Genomic DNA, 18,592 nt, shown 5'->3' on the forward strand with positions numbered 1-18,592 from the left:
GGGGGTTTGTTACAGGAGTGGGTGGGTGAGATTCTGTGGCCTGCATTGTGCAAGAGGTCAGACTGGATTATCATGATGGTCTCTTCTGACCTTAAAGTCTGAGTCTATGTTGGTCTGTTACTTCCTCTAACCTTGGCCAGGCTTTCTAAAACTAAGAGAGGACAAGTCATGTGTGTGCTCGGTTTGTGCTCTTCAGTTGCAGGTAACTTCCTCCAGTACAGCAGGATTGCCCTGCAGAGGGTCCCCGCCCAGCCAGTGAGGCTGTCTCTCTTTTGAGTCCGGCCTTCACCACACAACATGCATTGCTCTAACACAAATATAATATCCAGCTTCACTCAGACGTTCAGAGGACGCCCCCTGTGAGCAGCGATGGAGCCTGGTGCCTGCCTGCATCAGAGCTTAGGCAAGGGAGTGGCTGGAACCAGCGAACAGAATGGCCTGTGACCTGCATGCTGGGGCTACAGGCTTGGCAAGGAGCCAGCATTGCTGGGACTCAGGGCCCTGTGTGGGTTTCGGGGGTGGGGGAGCTCTGGTGAATTGCCCCAATGCTCAGCAAGCCACTGGCTGGCGGCTGTGCATGCTCATAGCACCCAGGCACCGTCACACAGTTTCCATGAAGCTGCCTCCTCCTCTTCAGCATAAGCACGTGGGCTGGAGTGTGGTAATGGCGTGGTGACACACAGGTTATTTTAGATGCTGGGGCAGATAAGATCTCCTGCACTGCAGATGGGAGCTAAGCAACCCTGCACAGCATTCACAGCCCAGCATGCTGACTTGTTTGGAATCAGCCCACTGTTCTTCCATTGACAGGGGCTTATCGCTGCCCTGAGCACAGGGCAATGCTGCCCATCAGCCAGGAATACTGTGCCCGTGCCTCCAGCCTGCCTCTTCCTCCCTGCTAACTCCAGCCCCATGCCTGGAGCAGCATGGTGTTTACATTAACGTGGAGGCTCTGCACCCAGAATGCCCTGCTTCAGGCTGGGGCATCTGCTCTCAGCTGACAGGTCAGAACTGGGGGCTGGGCCAAAGCACGCGGGGCTCTTGGATGGGCAGGAGGGCTCAGATGCAGAATCCCATTAGGGAGCGAGCTGTTAGTGGGTAATAAATGGGTAATGGGCCCCATGCGCCCAAGGCCAGCAGGTCACAGCTGGCACCACAGCTGATCCAGGGGCCTTCACGCTGCCCTGCCTGGCACTGCACAGAGTGGCTGACCCCTGTGCGAAGCCAGTGTGAAACATGGGATCAAGAGGAGGCCGCTCAAGGAACATTTCCACCTGCTTTGCATGGGGGGACAGCAGGAGCCAATCAGCTGCCTGGCTCTCTGGGCCCTTCCTGGGCTTTCTTGGGTGGGCAGGCAGGCTGGACTGCTGAGGGAGGAGCCAAGGGGCTAAATGCCTGGAGGGTTATTTTATACCTGCACCAGGAAACCAATGGGCTGTTTGAAGCTTGTGGGTGTAGACGCAAATGCCTGTACGTGAGTGCGTGTGTTCAGATGTCTGTACCTGTATTGGGGGTTCAGGTGTATGTACCTGTACTGGGGAGAGGGGTTCAGGTGTATGTACCTGTACTGGGGAGAGGAGTTCAGCCATACATGCCTATACATAGGGGGATAGAATCAGGTGTACATACCTGTACAGGGGGAGGGGTTCAGGTGTCTGTACCTGTATAGGGAGGAGGTTCAGCTGTACGTGTGTGTGTGTGTGTGTGTGTGTGTGTGTGTGTGTGTTTTAAAACCCAGAGTCCAATCCCAGGGAGGAATTCACCAGCTTGCCATGTTCTCAAGGCTGGCTCCAGAGGACGGGGTGTCTTGCCCCTGCACCCTTCCCCAGGGCTGCTAGCCAGTACCAGCAGATATGGGTCTGTCCCCATCCACAGTGACACCTGCCCCCATGGAAACAGGATGCTGCAAGCAGCTGCTCTCAGAGCAGAAACAGAAACCAGTGCTCCAGCCTCCTCTCCAGCACTTGCGCACGTCACAGGAAACGTGAACGGGTCGTGGCTCCACGGCCCCAGCCAGCTCCCCTCCTGTCACACACCTCACACTCAACAATAAGCTACACAGAAGTTTCTAGTACCAGAGGACAGCGGCACCTAGGAGAAAGACAGGGACCTGCTGCCAGGGGGTTCTGAACAGCATAATCTAGCAGTTTGGAGAGCCTGCAGTGGTGGGCTCTGCACTGCACAGGGGAGCCACCAGCTGGGAGAGCCTGCAGTGGTGGGCTCTGCACTGCACAGGGGAGCCACCAGCTGGGAGAGCCTGCAGTGGTGGGCTCTGCACTGCACAGGGGAGCCACCAGCTGGGAGAGCCTGCAGTGGTGGGCTCAGAGGAGTCCTAGTGCCTCCCTGTGTGCAGGTGGATTTTGTCCAGCACTGGAGTGACTCCTGCCCTAGGCAGCCTGCCGCAGCAGGAGGGGTGACACTGCAGACTCTGCACAGCGTCTGCCGAGCTCTGAGGAGCCCTGTAGCGTCTTCGTTGAGATGAGAGTCAAGTAAGTGGAACAAGTTTTTCTTATGGGAGAAGCGGGGTGCTGGGGGCTGGTGAGCTCTGGCCCAGGGGCCTGTTCTGAACGGATGGGCTGCACATAATGAAGACAAAGCTTTGAATAACCTGCCTGCTGTCAGATACCCTAATGAGGGAGGAAGGAAAGGGTGCAGCTGCCGACTGGTCAGCCCTCACTCCAGTCCTGTTCCTCAGGGCAGCAGAACCAGCACGTGCCCTGTTCAGTTGCTGTAGCTCTGTCTGAACCCATTTTCTGTGGGCCCGGAGCTGAGTCAGAGGAAATGGGGGAGAGCCGTGACTGTGCGATGAGACGCTGTGATAACATGCTCATCCCATTCAGCCCATGCATGCAAAGCCCTTTACAAACAGTGATGAACTAAGGCTCACAGCTCTCCCTGTGAGATTGGGGTCATTTCACTCACCACTGAAATGCAGTCACCTCTGGGGTGTAGTGCAGCAGCTGTTTAAATGCCACCATGCCCCAGTTTGGCATTGGAGGTGAGGGGTGGTTGCAGCAGAGGAAGCCGATGTCCCAAGGGTCTGTGTGTATGTGCTGGTACTTAGGCAACAAGACAACGTGGCCTGCCATAGCCAGCTGACGCTGCTGGGAGTAGGGGGCAGTTAGCTACACAGGGCCTAGACCCCCTCAGTGGCAGTTGGCCACCAGCCCTCTCTGGTAAGAATTACTTTGGTATCTTCAATGACCAGAGACTGGCAGGCCCCTGGGGTGCTCTTAGGCACGAGATCTCCATGGCACCCGTGATCACTGCCCTGAGCCATTCCCTTGGGTCTCATTAGGAGGGGCAAATGCAGTGCTGTGTTGTGCAGCCCCTGGCCATTCTGTATCACTCTCCCCACCAGCCGGCTGCCATGACCTCGCAGCCTGCATGCCTCAGTGGGGCTGTGGTGTCCCTGACCCGGTTAATGGGGGAGGCCCTGTCCAGATACATCAAACTCTTCTCTGGCATGACTCTGGGGCAATGCCCTACTGCCGTAAGCCCCCAGTTCCCCTTTGTGTTGCAGCAGGAACCTCTGGGCTCAGAGTTTTCCCAAGCCCACCCAGCCTGCAACACGCTGGGGCTGGTCAGGTTTAACCAAGAGCAACGACACAGAAAACCACCCAAACAAGGCTCCATGTGCCCCGTTGGCCCCAGTGCCTGCGCTCAGGGGGGCACAACACATAACAGCCAAATGGGGCAATTTTATAAACATGGCCAAGGCTAAAGCGCCAATGAGCGGGGGGTTGTATGGGTGGGTGTGAATGCGCAGGCCTGTACCTGCATGTGTGTGAACAGCCAGGGCAAGCAGCCAGCCCCAGCAGCCCAGGCAGGCCACCGTCTCTCACGCCATGTAGCCCTGGCTGTGCATAGTTCAGGGCACGGCCCACCCTAGCAGGATGTGGCTCTGCCTGGGCAGCTGCTTGGGCCACCTTACGCTAAGAACCAGTCAGCCATTTGAAAGCCTCACTGAAGGCCCTTGCTGTGGGGAGGGCAGGGATCCCACAAGACCAGGGGTGGACAGGGAGCAGCGCAGGCAGCAGCCCACAAGTTCAAGCATTTAGCCATCCCTTGGTTTTTCAGATTTCTCTCCCTGCTGCAGAAGCTCAGAGCTGTCTGCTGAGGCCCCGCAGGTGCCCGGGAAGGATGGGAAGTTTGCCCAGCAGGAGCAAGCAGCTTGTCATTCAGCCCAGCCCAGCTGCTGCCATGCAGGCCACTGCCCCCGTGCAGACAGGTAGGAATCATGGCCCCTTTGCAGCCCTGAGCACCGGTGAGATGTGGGCTCAGGGTTCCCAGCCTGTGCACAACAACCCCATCCTGAATCCATCCCATGGGGCACTGCAGTGCCCTCTTCTGCCCCATGCCTACCCTGTCATCATGCTAGGCCCGCTGGCTCAGCGCAGAGCCCTAGGAATCAGCCTCTTCCGTTGCCAGCAGGACACATGCAGCTCAGGTTCCTGCCTGCGGAGCATCACTGTTCAAAGCCGCCTGAGACCCTGCCATGTCCTCCAGCAGCGAGGGGGGCAGGGGCCTGGCTGCCCAATGGCCAGACTCAGCTTCTCTAGCATGGAGGAGCAGGACAGGGTACCGAGCAGTTGGCTTTAGCGTGGGGAAGGGCTGGCAAGATGCCAAAGTTGTGGGCCCCCGGAGCACCAGTAACCTGCTCATTTCCCCCAGCTGGTCTGCACAAGGCTCCTCTCCCTCCCCACGCTGCTGCCCAGCTGATGTGCGCTTCGGGGTGTCCTTTGCTGGGAGCCTGCCAGTGTCCCTCCACCTGCTCTGGCCCAGCTCTGAGGTACCCAGCACAGGCTCAGTCCAGGAGGAATGAGGCTGGCAGGAAAGGCCGGTACCTCTTCCTGCACAGAACGAGGGCTGCATCTGACACGGCTCCTGCCTGTTTGCACTGGGCCCCGGCGGCCTGCAATGACCTGGGACCGCAGTCTGAGCCAGGGTGTGCCCCAGGAGAGCTGGGATGCAGGAGCATGCAGAGCCTGGCAACAAGGCAGCCCCAGTGATGCAGGGGATGACAACAGGTGGCTGCATCCCACCCCCACAGGCAGAGCAGAAGAAAACAGGCTGGTTCTTGGCTTTCCTAATGGGGTCTGAGAGCGGCAGGGGGGCCTGGCCTCAGCCAAGTCAACCTGCTCCAGCAATCCAGGCTGTGCTCCAAACAGGCAATTCTATTCCGCCTCTATTCAGCACTGGCGAGGCCACATCCGGAGTATTGCGTCCATAGGCGCCGACTTCTAATGGCCCCTGGCCCCACCCCGACTCCACCCCTGCCCAGCCCCCATTCCAACCCCTTCTCCAAAGTCCCTGCCCCAACTCTGCCCCCTCCCTGCCCCTATTCGATTCCTTCTCCAAATTCCCACCTGGCCCTGCCTCCTCCCCTGAGCATACCATGTTCCTGCTCCTCCCCCCTCCCTCCCAGAGCTTGCTACAGCTGTTTGGTGGCTGCAAGCATTGGGAGGTAGGCAGAGGAACTGGGACGTGGCATGCTCAAGGAAGGAGACGGAGGAGGAGGTGAGGTGGGGCAGGGAGCTTGGCTGCCGGTGGGTGCTGATCACCCATTAATTTTTCCCCATGGGTGCTCCAGCCCCGGAGCTCCCACGGAGTCGATGCCTATGATTGTATTCAGTTTTGGGCCCCCCACTACAGAAAGGATGTGGACAAATTGGAGAGAATCCAGCAGAGGGCAAAGAAAATTATTAGGGGGTTGGGGCAGATGACTTATGAGGAGAGGCTGATGGAACTGGGCTTATTTAGTCTGCAGAAGAGAAGAGTGAGGTGGGATTTGATAGCAGCCTTCAACTACCTGAAGGGGGGTTCCAAAGAGGATGGAGCTCGGCCGTTCTCAGTGGTGGCAGATGACAGAACAAGGAACAATGGTCTCAACTTGCAGTGGGAGAGTCTAGTTTGGATATTAGGAAAAGCTATTTTACTAGGAGGGTGGTGAAGCACTGGAATGGGTTACCTAGGGAAGTGGTGGAATCTCCATCCGTAGAGGTTTTAAAGGCCCATCTTGACAAAGCCCTGGCTGGGATTATTTACTTGGGGTTGGTCCTGCTTTGAGCCGGGGGTTGGACTAGATGACCTCCTGAGGTCTCTTCCAACCCTAATATTCTATGATTCTGTGAACTCGTGGGCGTTAGCAAAACCCAAGTGACCTGTGGCTGGCTGGGCCTGGAACCAAGGCCTTTGGGGAAGCTGTGAACAGTGCAGAGCAGACACCCCATCCTTCCCCCAGGACTCTAGAAACCCTGCCCCTGCCCAGCGCCCTCCAGTGGTCATCTATAGCCCCTGCAACTAGGCAAGTCCCACAGTGCCAAATGCAAGGGGCCAAGTGTGGGGCTGACACACCCCCCGCCCCACACACTCACACTGCAGTTGCATGGGTGGGGGATATAAATCCAAGCAGTACTCCTGCAGTGGGGGCTAGTGCTGTGCTGCTGACCTCTCACATGCAAATCTCACCACCAGGCCCCCAAAAAGCATGAGATTGGCTTAAAATCCTTCAATTTAAAAAAAAAAATCCTAATAGTTGGGTGGGGAGTGTCTTTGGCTGTAACTTTCTGAGGTGGGAGGGGCCATGCTCTCAGGCTTGGGGGAGGGGGTGAGCTCCAGCTTTGGGACCATGCTCTCTGGCTTGTGGGGTCACGCTCTATGGCTTCTGAGGTTGTGCTGTCTGGCTTGGGTGGGGGGTCGCACTCTGTGGCTTGTGGGGGGGGGTGCGCTCTTCAGCTTCAGGGCTATGCTTTCTGGATTTTGGGGCTGGCCACTGACTTTTTCCTAAAAGCCCCGATTCTCCTGCACCCCGGCTCTGGGAGCTGGGGCTCTAAAGAAAACATGACCTCTCACAAGAGTCAGTACCGCTGCCAGGCCAGGGGCATACCACAAAGTCTGTTCCTGCACATATCCCTTCTCTGGGCACCCACTGGGAGCCGTGGGCCCACTCACCCCGGCACTGCTCTGCCCCTCTGGCAAGGCTGCGGGCGCTGCCCCCATGGGCAGGAAAGGGCAGTACTGTGCTCTGAGGTGCTGTGGTCTCTCGACAGGTCTAAACAGCTATGTGGCAGTTGCCTTGTGCTCTTTCCCCGCGGGGGGGCAGGCAGAGACCATCCTGCGACCAGGCGAGCAGCTGAACGTCCTGTCCGAGTAAGTCTCTCAACCCCAAGTGCTACCCCAGGGCCCGGAGAGGAGACTGAGGCCTCCCCAGCACTGGGGTGCTCACCAAGCTGTGCCCAAGCTCTCACTGTACTGTGCCAGGCTTGACAAGGTTGGCACACCCGGGGCTCTGCCCCCATCCCCTCTCTGAGACGCATGGCCTCTAAACACACGGCCACGGCCACCAGCGCTGCAGCCTGCGGCTTCCCCAGGCCCTGGGGAGCTCTAGGAAAGGCTCTAGTCATATATTTCCCATGCCCCGCAATCTTGCCTCCTTGGACATATGCTGGAGCCTGTCTCTGGCCTGGGGCTCACACAGGCCTCTGCCAGACGCCAGGAGCCAGAACACGGAGACATCACAGGGGAGCAGCCTCTGCTGACTCATTCCTGGCTCCCGGCAAGCCTCGTGCCCCACGGGAACGGTGTTGGGCTGTGTGAGGACCATCCCCTGCAAGCACGTTTCAAGCTCCCATGGCATCGAGCCCCACTGCTTTGATTTCAGGAGCCCCCAGAAACTCAGACGCAGCAACAAAGAGGCCCCTGGTGAGCTCAGTGGGCCGAGATGGCTGGCTATACATACAGGGGGCAGGGGGACCAAGCCAGGCAAGAAGCTGCTGGACTACCAGCACAGCACAGCCATGGGCCTTATTTAGAGGCATGTGGCCGTGGCGTTCCTGGAAACTCTTCTCTCTTCCAGGGATGGGGAATGGTGGAACGTGGTGTCACTAGTCACCGGCAAGGAGTGTTCGGTCCCCAGCAGCCACGTGGCGAAGGTGTGGCACAGGTAGGAGCCCGCGGGCCTGGCGTTATCAGTGCTGCTGTTTAGTGCTGTATCACGCCAGTGCGGGGTCAGGGTCCCTGGTGCCAGGTGCTGCACAGACACAGGAAGGCACGGCCCCTGCAAACACTCCCATGCAAGCAAATGTGGTGGGAATGCACAGGAGAGTAGCGTTACTGGTGGCTGTTTGCAGGCTGGGTGAGTCACCCAGCGTGGCTGTGCCAGACAGGCAGCGGAACTGGAACAGCACCTGGGGCTTCGCAGGCCACAGGTGCCCACGGGGTCAGTGCACTCTGGCAGTGCCAGGGGCCCAGAGCCCCACCCAGGTGCCTCACGGACACACAGCTAGGGAGGAGAGGCGGCAGTCTCCATGCTCCAGGCCACCTCTCCCGTCTCTGCTGGCGCTGTCCACATGGTCTCAGGGCATGGGGGGCTGAGATGGGGCCTGTCCCAGGACTGAGGCTGGCGCATGCAGGGGACCCAGCTGCTGTCAGAGGACAAAGCTGTATGGCCTCTCTGGTCAGGGGATCGGGCTCTAGGTGAAGCGCAGACAGCCCTAGAGCTGAGCATGTGGTGCACTCTGCTACCCAGATGGCAGGGAGCTCACATGCAGCTGAGACCCCCTGAGCGACACCCACTGAGCCACAGCTTCCTCTCCCCTCCCCCCAGCTATTGTCTCCTGCTCTTCCCAGCACTGGGGCTGAAATGCAGAATTCAGGCCCCACTAGATGCAAAACCGACCACTTTGCAGCGATTCTCCAGAATACGCTTTGGGATTGTACCGTGGCAGCCCCAGTCACAGCCCAGGCCCCACCGTGCTAGACGCTGGCCACACAGAGTGGCTCTGACAGGTCAGCACGTGGGAGACCCTCAGCTATTCCTTGGAGTGAATTTCAAATTGGCCCAGATGTGTCAGTTGGCTCCATGGTGCAGGGCTTTCACTCTGGAATAGCCACGTTGCCAGGCATGCTGGGGTAGGCTAGGGGCATTCGGGAAGTGGAGCAATGCCAGCTGACTGAGGAATTTGGCATGGCCGCTATAATAATTGCTTTTTTGTAGTGCCCAAAACATGTAAGTGCTTCACAGACCTGGGTCCTGGCCTGGCCTAGAAGGTCCAGCGTCACTAGAGCTCCTGCTTGGCAGTGGCTCCGGAGCCGCAGAATGACCCATCGGGAGCAGGGACACTAAATGCCCTGGAGAAGTGTGCAGTTAGTTCACAGCCAGTAAAAGCCAGCTGAGCAGACCCCCCGGCCCCGCTTTCCCACCTCCTGAATGGGTCCCATGGTCCTGCTCCTCTCCCCTGGATCTGCCCCCAGGGCAAACACCGCTCTGGAAGGCAGGCTGAGTGGGAGCCTGAGAAACCAAGTATTGGGCTTGTGTCCTGCAGCTGCAGAGCTTCTGCTGCCACCTCGTATGGGCCGGCTGTGGCCAGTGATCAGCGTGCAGCCCTGGGTGCTGCAAGATGTGGTGCTGGTGTTGCTGAAGCCTCAGCGTGGTGCCAGGGGCTCTGTGCTGCCTTCAGTGTGGTGCTGACAGGGGGCTGGGGGCAGTGCTCCAGGAAGATGCAGCCTGACGGGTTGGGTTCTTGGCTGAACACCGTAGTCAGCTTCCTGGAAACCATGTTATTCCTGTTGTGCCATTGAGTCCTGACCACTTGTGGGCGTGGAAGGCACCTTGGGGTTCCTGTGTGTGGAGAAGGTGTAACAGTGCTGCCTGGCCTGTCTGCCTTCCTACATTCCCCTTGCTTTTCGCTGCCGGTCTCCATGCCCACACTGTATTGCTGTGTGCTGTTAGCCAGCGCAGCTGTTCCAGAGGAAGCCTGGGCCAAGTGTAACGAACAGCCTGGGCTTGGGTGGGAGCCAGGAATGGGACCACCCAGCCTGTCCCCTGCTAAGGCAGGGCTGTCCCCATAGTGGGGGAGGGCTGAGCGCTGCCTGTTCTGGGGGGCAGGGCACTGTGATGGCCCAGGAGTGGGGCTGCCTTCTGCCACCCTCTGGTGCTCAGTGTCCTGTCATTGCTGCCAGGTGGCTGTATGAGGGCGTTAGCCGGGAGAAAGCCGAGGAGCTACTGCTTCTGCCATGCAACCACAGCGGTTCCTTCCTGATCCGAGAGAGCCAGACCAGGCAAGGTAAAAGACTTCACAGAACCGCTGCCAAGCACCCACTACCTGCCAGCCGGGCTGGAGCCGAGGGGCAGGAACCATGGGGCTGCTTCCTCTTAGTGAGCAGGAGTCCTGCAGCGAGATGCCTGGGTACTGTCCAATCCGAGGCTACCAGCCTCACATGTGGGCAGTATCCCAGCCCCAGAGCTCACCCCACAGCACCTCCTGCCATGCCCAGACAGTCCCTGATAGGGGAAGGGCTCCAGGGTCACCGAGATTTCTGGGCTGCTGCCATCAGTCTGGCTGAGGAGAGTCTAGCCTGAGCTGGTGCCTGTTGTTGGGCACAGCCTGGCACCTGAGCAGGGAATTTCTGTGCACCCCCAGCCCAGCCTGGCCTTTCCCCGGAGGGTGGCTCGTGGGGAATGACAGAGATGGGGCAAAGGGCTCTTGGGTACCAAGCGCATGAGAGCTGCAGCTGCTACTGGAATTGCTGCTAAAAGGCTGCTCATTGAAACAGCCACCAAACTGGCCCCCACACACCCTGGGGGAGCACAGAGCCCAGGGACGGGCCTTCGCTGCTTGTTGCTTGGGGCTGTGCGCGAAAGGGAGGGCTGGTGTGAGGGGAAGTTCACCCACTGCCGCGGCTGTTTGCCAGGCTAGGCGAAGCAGCAGCAGCAGCACACCTGTTTCCACTGAGGTCAGAGCCCTGATCTCAGGTATGATGTTGGCACCTTTCCAGTTCTGCGCTACTGCTGCAGGCTGGGGCTGAAATGGCCCCAGCATAACTTAGAGCGGCCCCAGGGCACAAGCAAAGATTTTGCTGAAAATCCTGGGCTCTCTTAGAAGTGTTAGCTCCCCCTTGGTGTTAGTGGAGCAGGGCTGGGGTCCAGAACGGACCTGTACCTTTTCCTAAAAGCCCTGCTAAATCAATTATTAGCGATCCAAGGCAGAGGCTGGCTGCTGCTGAGGAGTGACAGCCCAGCAGGTCAGAGCTGAGTCAGGCCCAGGCTGTTCGGTCCCAGCTGGCCCAGCATGGCCACAGCATGCGCCATCCCCAAGGGAAGCACAAGTTCTTTAAAAGTGGGAGCCTGCCCCTGCACACACCAGCTGCTGTGTGTTGTGCTCAGGATTCCCATTGCCTTCCCCAGGGCCACTTACGGTAGGAAGCAGGCACCTGCTGGCTCAAGGGCCAGACGATCAACAGTTTCAAGGGCTGAGTTTGATGTGTTATTGACTGAGGCCTCCTGCCTCATCTGCGGTGCACATAACGGCGATGTGTAGAACAGTGGCCTTATCTCCGATCACTTGCACCTGCAGCTTTAGCTGGCTGCTGAGCCCAGCGGTTTCCTGAGTACACTGGGTTTGTGTCACACTTCCCTCCCCCCCACTCCACTGCCCCCAGGCAGAAAGCTTCCTGCAGCATTCAGTTACCAGCGTAGGAACTGAAAACCGTGCTGTGCGTGCCGGGACAGGGGAGTGACCCCGCTAGCGGGCTGGCTAGTGTGTGTCAGTGAGCTTCCCACAGGTGGGGCTCCCTCCCACACTGCTCGATGGGGATAAGCACACAGCCCAGGGTGTTGCCTGCAGCCAGGCAGCCGGCTGGCTCTCTGGAGCGGGTGTTCCAAAGACAAGAGGGTATCTCACCTTGTCTGATGTGGGGGCAGGAGGGTCAGCTGGCATAAGGGCGGCAAAGCCTATCCTGGCCAGCAGCCCCATGGCTGTCCAGCAGCTGATCAGCTTGGCTTGTGGCACAGAACATTGGCCAGTCAGACCCCACCTTGTGAAAATCTCATTTTGCTGTTGTCAATTGGCCGATATGCCCAATAGGGCTGTTCCCTTCGCCAATCAGCGTGCAGTGTTCAGCTCCGCCCATAGTCTGCAATGCTCCTAACACCCCGGGGCCTTTGCCAAGGGCTTGGGCCCAGTGCAGTTGCAATGAAGCCAACATGCTGGTGTGGCAGGAGCCCCCTGCCCCAACTCAGCGCTGTGCCCCCGGTCGTGGCAGTGTGCTGGAGCCAGGCTTTGCATCATGATCGCTCCTCTTGCAGGCTGCTACTCCTTGTCAGTCAGGCGCACCAACCTCTCCTCCTGGGACTCCGTCAAACACTATCGCATCAACCGCCTGGAGAACGGCTGGCTTTACATCGCCCCACGCCTCACCTTCCCCAGCCTGCAGGAGCTGGTGGACTATTACTCTGGTAACCGCCCCTGCCCCAGTGGGAAGTGGGTGATCAATGTGCGCAGCCCTGGGCCTGCAGAGCCCCAAAGACCAGGGGAGGGGCAGCGAGGGGGGAGAAAAGGAGACTCACCAAAGAGCTCTGGGTGCCAAGCTCACCCTGGGACAGCCAGAGCGCAGGGACTGGGCAAGCAGCCCCAGCCCCCCCCGCCCCCATTCCTCCCCAGCCTGAGCTCTTAGCCCCATTTTCTGGGGTGGGGGGCACAGGTGCCATGAATCCAGGAATAGACCCTTGTCTTTAGGGATGGTGTTGCTTGGAGCAGGCGTAAGAGTCCCGAGTTAGTATCACCCCTCCGTGCTGTGCCTACCTCGTGACAGGGCCACTCCTTGGGCCCTACTACCCATGCTCCAGTGAGGAGTGTGCGGCCCAGAGCCAGGCTTGGCCACATCTGACTACGCTGCCCCCATGTACTTGGGATGGGGGGGTGGGCTGCATGCTCTTCCCTGCTCACCCCAAGCCCATCCCACTGTGCACGTGACTTGCAGGGGTCACGGCTGCAGAGATGTGTCTGCAAAGCAGGCCTGTGGATGCTGGGTATGGTCTAGCTGCCCAGCATCTCTCAGCAGAGTGCTCCAGCCCCCCAGCAACGAGCAGCCTGCAGTATGTGACCCTGAGCGGCAGTGCTCACCGGCCTGCTCTGCTTAGTTCCAGCTGCCCCTTGATGTGAGCAGGGCACCTTTTACTGCAGCTGACACCCCAGCAGAGGAGCCAGCCTGCGTGGCCACGCACCGGTGCACGTGTCTGTGCTGCACGCAGGGTGTGCATGTTCCGGGGGGCGGGTGAATGGGACACCATTGCTGATGCTCCCTGCTTCTCTGCCCCAGAAATCGGGGATGGGTTGTGCTGCCTCCTCAAGGAGCCGTGCTTCATCCAAGGAGCAGTTCAAGTCCCAGCCCAGAACCTGGCCCTGCCTGTGGTTGTCAAGAAATCGTCTCTCAACTGGCAGGAGCTTGACAGGTAGGAAGCTGCTGGTAGCGGAGGGTGCTGCCCCTCACTCATGCAGGGGCTGAAGCGGCTCCACTGCTCTTTGGGATGGCAGGAGTGGAGCCCTCCTTGTGCACTGCGGGGGGAAGCCCTGCTGTGGGGGACCTGCAATGCCCCCTGCCCACTCCTTGCCCATCTGGGTGCAGGTTCTAAGGTGCCCGGCTCCCAAGGTCTGGGTGCTGAGCAGGGAGGGGGCCTCCAAGGACTCACCAGACACAAAGGGATGCAGCAGCTCAGGCTGGGGCCTGTCTGCCTCTAGACTGGTGCTTAGCTTTGGTGCCAGTAATGCTGACACTGGCTAGAGTGGGGGGCAGGGCCAGGTCCGGCGGGTGCCAGGCTGCTGGTGAATAGCGTGACTGTGCTAAGCATCCTTCTCTTCTGTCTGTAGCTCGGCCCTGTTTTCAGAGGCTCCAGCCCCAGCAGGGGAGTCCCCTGTCAGCCTGGGCCTGCGAGAAGCCATCAGCTCCTACCTCTTTCTGACGGAAGAGCTGCCCCCGGAGAAGGGCGAGAAGGGCCGTCTGTGGAAGTGCGCCTGAGGGTGCCAGGCCAGCACATGGCGCCAGAAACGGCGGGGCTGCAGTCTCAGCCAACCAAGCTGCTTCCCCAGCCCCTGAACTTTTACCCTCCACCCACCACACGCACCATATAAATGATTGGCCTGATGCCAAGTAATTTATTGCAGCAGTGCTGCTCTGAGCTGTCCCCCCCCAGCTGGCCTTGTCTCATGTTTGAACCCAGCTGGTTGGGTGGGGTGCTCTGAGTGCTTTGGACCTGACTCGGGCCCATCTGGGTCTGGATTCACTGCTCACCACAAGGAACCCAGCGCCTGCTGCTCAGAGTCACTCTCACCTCCAGTGCTGGCAGCTTTGGCTGAGTAAGCTGCTGCCTGGGAATCCCAGCACACAAGCAGCCTCTGAGGACACCTTACTGGGCCCAGTGGCCAGAAGGAAAGGACTTGCTGGAAAGAGGGGTTTGGGATGAATTATAATGTACAGAGGCCCTGTTATGTGCTGTGTGTAAGAGAGTTCGATGCCAGTGCATGTGACACTCTGACTGACTGGCCTTGCCTAACACTGAATACAACAGACAGAGACGGGGCAGAATCAGCCTGCGCCCCTCAGTCCAGACCTGCGTGCTCCAGCCATAGCGCTGCCAACTCCAGGCCCCTCCGAGCACCAGCACCGGCCTGAGAGCTGGGGCCATCGCCAACTGCAGGCTCCCGTGTTTGACATCAGCCTATCATCATGGGCCTGCAGCAGAGAAAGCTGAGTGCCTCTCCACACATGCTGCAAAGACAAACTTGCCTAAAGCCAGGCCATGCAACCCAGTAAGACACTGGCCCAGCCAAAGTGGTTCATAAAGGGGCCATGACCTGAGGCCAGGAAATGGCTTCCAACTACTGGGCTGTAGCTGTCAGCTGAAATAAAATGCAAATATTGAATAACTGAGCTGTGTCCTGTGGCAATGGCACCAGCACGCCCCTCTACCTAACAGGTCATGGCCCCAGGACAGGACTTTCATGCAGTTTAGCTCATATAATGTATCCAATATGCTGTGCAGAGGCTGCGTTTCCAGATTTCATGCAAAATCGGCATGTAAAAATTTGGCCTATTAAAGTGGCTGAGGTTTGGGCCAGGTGCTCTAGGGGTTGTGCAAAGCACTCGCTCCCGACTCCCAGCAAGGGAGAGGGTGAGTCCAAGGCCTTTGCCAGATGGCTGTCGGGGAGTTGGTCTCGCCTTCACAGCTTCCCTAGACCCCTCTCAGTCTCCTGGGCTTTTCCTGCCAGGCTGGGACAAAAGAAAATCCAACAGAGTTCTGAGACTAACAAATTTAGCATCAAGAATTGAGAAAACAGTATTAGGCACGTCATGGGTGCTCCCTTAAACCAGGTATGCCTCCAGCTTTTTGCTCCTACCTCAGCCAGTGCTGCTTCCCCCATACTGGGGCTTACGGAGCTCTCTTCAGGCTGGACGCTGAGCCGGCTCACAGTGTCATGCCCTTGGGTGCAATTAGGGCTACCAACCCTCCCGGCTTGGCTGGGAGTCTCCAAGCATCAGAATCACTCTCCTGGTGGCTACTGACACCAATCTGGGAGATTCTAATAGGCTGCTAAAAGTACGGTCAGCAGCACAGCGGGGTTAAGGCAGGCTCCCTGCCTGCCCTGGCTCCGCACAGATCCCAGAAGTGGCCGGGGGTGTGCGTCTCCATGCATGGTTGGACAGGCCGGCTGCGTCTGGGAGCTGCCCAAAGCACCACCTGGTCGGAGCCTGCATTCCTCACCCTCTCCCAGGGCCAGTGCAACCATTTAGGCGGACTACACGGTTGCCTAGGGCGCCGAGATTTGAGGGCGCCAAAAAGCGCCCCCTCCCATTTTTTTTAAATGGTTGAGCAGCCGCTGCTGCTGGGACAGAGAGGGAGTCTGAGCTGCCGGCAGCAGCCGGCAGCGCAGGGGGTCCCCGGGGTCAGGGCGCCGCTGCGGCAGCCGGCAGCCTAGGGGCAGGGGGTCCTCTGGCCCAGGGAAACCCCGGGCTCAGGGCGCCTCCGCAGCAGCCAGCACCCTGGGTCAGGGCGCCGCCCCAGTAGTCCAGGGTGTCCCCTGGGTCAGGGCTCCGTCGCGGCAGCCAGCAGCCCAGGGTGTCCGGAGGTGGTGGCAGTTGTGCCTGCGGGTGGTTGGCTGCTCGCACGGCTCCAGTGGACCTCCCGCAGCCACCACTGCGGCGGCTCCAGCGGAGCCGCGGGGCGGCGAAATTGCCATCCGCCTAGGGCGTTCAAAACCCTAGCGCCGGTCCTGCCCGCTCCTAACCCCAATCCCCTGCCCCAGGCCTGGGGCCCCTCCTGCATCCAAACACCCTCCCAGAGCTCGCACACAGCACCCCAACCTGCACCCCAACCCCCAGGTACAGCCTGGAGCTCTCTGCCACTCCTACCCCCTTGACCCCTTCACCCCAAACCCCTGCCCCAGCCTGGTGAAAGTGAGTGAGGGTGGGGGGGAGGCAGGACTGGGGATGGAGTGGGGGGGCAGGGCCTCAGAGAAAGGGTGGGGAAGAGATGGGGTGGGACAAGGGTGTTTGGGTTTGAGCAATTAGAAAGTTGGCAACCTTAGGTGAAATTCAGGCCAGTCAGAGGGCATGTTGCTGCCTGGGTGCCTTAAATGCAGGGGGGATTACAGTATGGCCCCACGGGACCTGGGCCAGTCGGGGTGCCCCCCTCCGCCCCCAAGGCAGGAATACTGGCCCTGCCCTACCTCTATCCTCTGATGCTCTCCCTCCCCAGCAAGGCCAGAAGCAGGAGAGCGCTGAGCATATTGCCATTGTGCGGGAACCACCCCCCCCAGCCCCTTGCCTGCTCCCTCCCTCCCAAGCAGTGCTTCCCCCCCACAGCTACTCTCCTGCTACCTTCCTCTCTCTCTCTCCTGCACAGAATTGACATTCCCCTCCCCATACACAGCCCCTCCCTCCCACCTGTACAGAGCTGCCCCCATCCCCCACACAGCAGTCCCCGTAAGCCCTTCTCCTCTCCCCATGCAGAGCTGCCCCCCCAGCCCCTTTCCTGCACCGCTCACTCCCACACCAAGCTCCCCTTAGCATCTCTTCTGACCCCCTCTTACCCACACAGAGCTGCCCCCCACCCAGCACTCCCCCTTAGCCCTTCTTCTCTCTCCATGCAAAGCTGCCCCCCCCAGCTCCTTTCCTGCACCCCTCTCTCCCACACAGAGCTTCCCCCCGAGCCTCTCCCTCCCACCCACACAGAACTGCTCCCCCACATGGAGCTCTCCCTGTGCAGAGCTGCCCCCCCCAGCCCTATCTCCTTCCCCCGCCTCACTCCCATGCAGAGCTACCCCCTGTGACGGAGTCACAGGTCTGATGCTCTGGAAGTGCTCTGTATGAAGCCAGCCAGGGCTCAGGGGGCAGGGGGGATGACTCCCTGCAGTCATGCGGTCCAGGGCAAGGCACCTCCTCAGCTATGGCCTTTCTGATCTGACCTTGGAGCATTCAGCATCCGTTTCCACTGTACCACTCCTCCTGGTGGGTCCAGCTGGACGGGACCCCTGGGGAAGCCAGAGGGCCCTGCACCCCCACTCCATAGTCAGACGTGACTCTCAGCCAGCGTGTAAAACAGGTGGCTTATCAGTCAACAGGAACACAGTGTAGAACAGAACTTTTTAGCACAGAAATCAGCACCTTTTAGCAAAGTCCCCAGCACCTCTCCTGCCCCCTCCCGCCCATGCAGACAGTAGCAGTCTGCTGGCCTTTTAAGGCGGGCCTGCGTTCCAGTTATGCTCTCGTCAAAGTTGCTATACGGTGGGAGAAATTGTTAAAGGGCAGCTAGGTGTCCAACTCTCACTGCCAGAGACCTGCCTCCTAGACTTGGGAACTCTCCCTCAGGGGTCATTGGGCTGCCTTAGATACCATGACTTACAGTCATGCTGACTAGGGCCTGGCTATATAAGCACCACCATTTATTGAGAGAGGCTGCTCCTGTCCAGCTCTGTAATCTGCCCCCCATCCCCCGCCCCATCCCCCTATGCAGGATTCCATTCCCCAGCAGCAGGAGCACTCAGCACTTCAGACAGGCTAAATACAGGGGCAAGGGATTGGTGGTTATAGTGGATCACAAGCTAAATATGGGTGAACTGTGTAACACTGTTGCAAAAAAAAGCAAACATCATTCTGGGATGTACTAGCAGGAGTGTTGTAAGCAAGACATGAGAAGTAATTCTTCTGCTTTACACCATGCTGATTAGGCCTCAACTAGTGCATTGTAGCCAGCTTTGGGTGCCACATTTCAGGAAAGATGGCAACAAATTAGAGAAGATCCCAGAAAAGAGCAACAAAAATGATTAAAGGTCTAGAAAACATGACATATGAGTGAAGATTGAAAAAAATTGGGTTTGTTTAGTCTGGAGAAGAGACGACTGAGAAGGGGGCATGATAACAGTTTTCAAGTATGTAAAAGGTTGTTACAAAGAGGAGGGAGAAAAATGGTTTTTCTTACCGCTGAGGACAGGACAAGACACAATGTGCTTAAATTGCAGCAAGGGATGTTTAGGTTGGGCATTAGGCAAAACCTCCTGTCAGGGTGGTTAAGCACTGGACTATAGGGAGGTTGTGGCATCTTCATTGTTGGGGATTTTTAAGAACAGTTTTGACAAACCCCATCAGGGATGGTCTAGACCAGGGGTTCTGAAACTAGGGGGGTCATAAGATTATTACATGGGGTGGTGGTCACGAGCTGTCAACCTGTGCCTAGCAGTGCTCCAGCTGTCAGTCATGCATGGAGAGCAGCAGCTGCTGACCGGCCACCCAGCTCTAAAGACAGCACTGCCCCAGC

General features: G+C 58.7%; 1 protein-coding gene across 2 annotated transcripts; it reads left to right on the top strand.

Moving 5' to 3' along the window:
* The first annotated feature begins 1,972 nt into the window (after nucleotides 1–1,972).
* On the top strand, nucleotides 1,973–15,545 carry SLA2 (Src like adaptor 2). 2 transcript variants are annotated; one of them, XM_030533799.1, is made up of 8 exons: nucleotides 1,973–2,489; nucleotides 4,100–4,231; nucleotides 7,053–7,152; nucleotides 7,859–7,945; nucleotides 9,964–10,067; nucleotides 12,089–12,238; nucleotides 13,102–13,234; nucleotides 13,650–15,545. In XM_030533799.1, exons 2-8 carry the CDS (start codon nucleotides 4,144–4,146, stop codon nucleotides 13,795–13,797), a joined length of 810 nt encoding a protein of 269 aa, XP_030389659.1. In that variant the 5' UTR covers nucleotides 1,973–2,489; nucleotides 4,100–4,143; the 3' UTR covers nucleotides 13,798–15,545. The 2 variants fall into 2 exon arrangements, with proteins under 2 accessions (XP_030389659.1, XP_030389658.1); XM_030533798.1 differs by having other exon boundaries at nucleotides 1,974–2,489; nucleotides 4,081–4,231.
* The last annotated feature ends 3,047 nt before the right edge of the window (nucleotides 15,546–18,592 follow it).

Source organism: Gopherus evgoodei, chromosome 14 (genome assembly GCF_007399415.2).
Source record: "Gopherus evgoodei ecotype Sinaloan lineage chromosome 14, rGopEvg1_v1.p, whole genome shotgun sequence".
NCBI lineage: Eukaryota > Metazoa > Chordata > Testudines > Testudinidae > Gopherus > Gopherus evgoodei.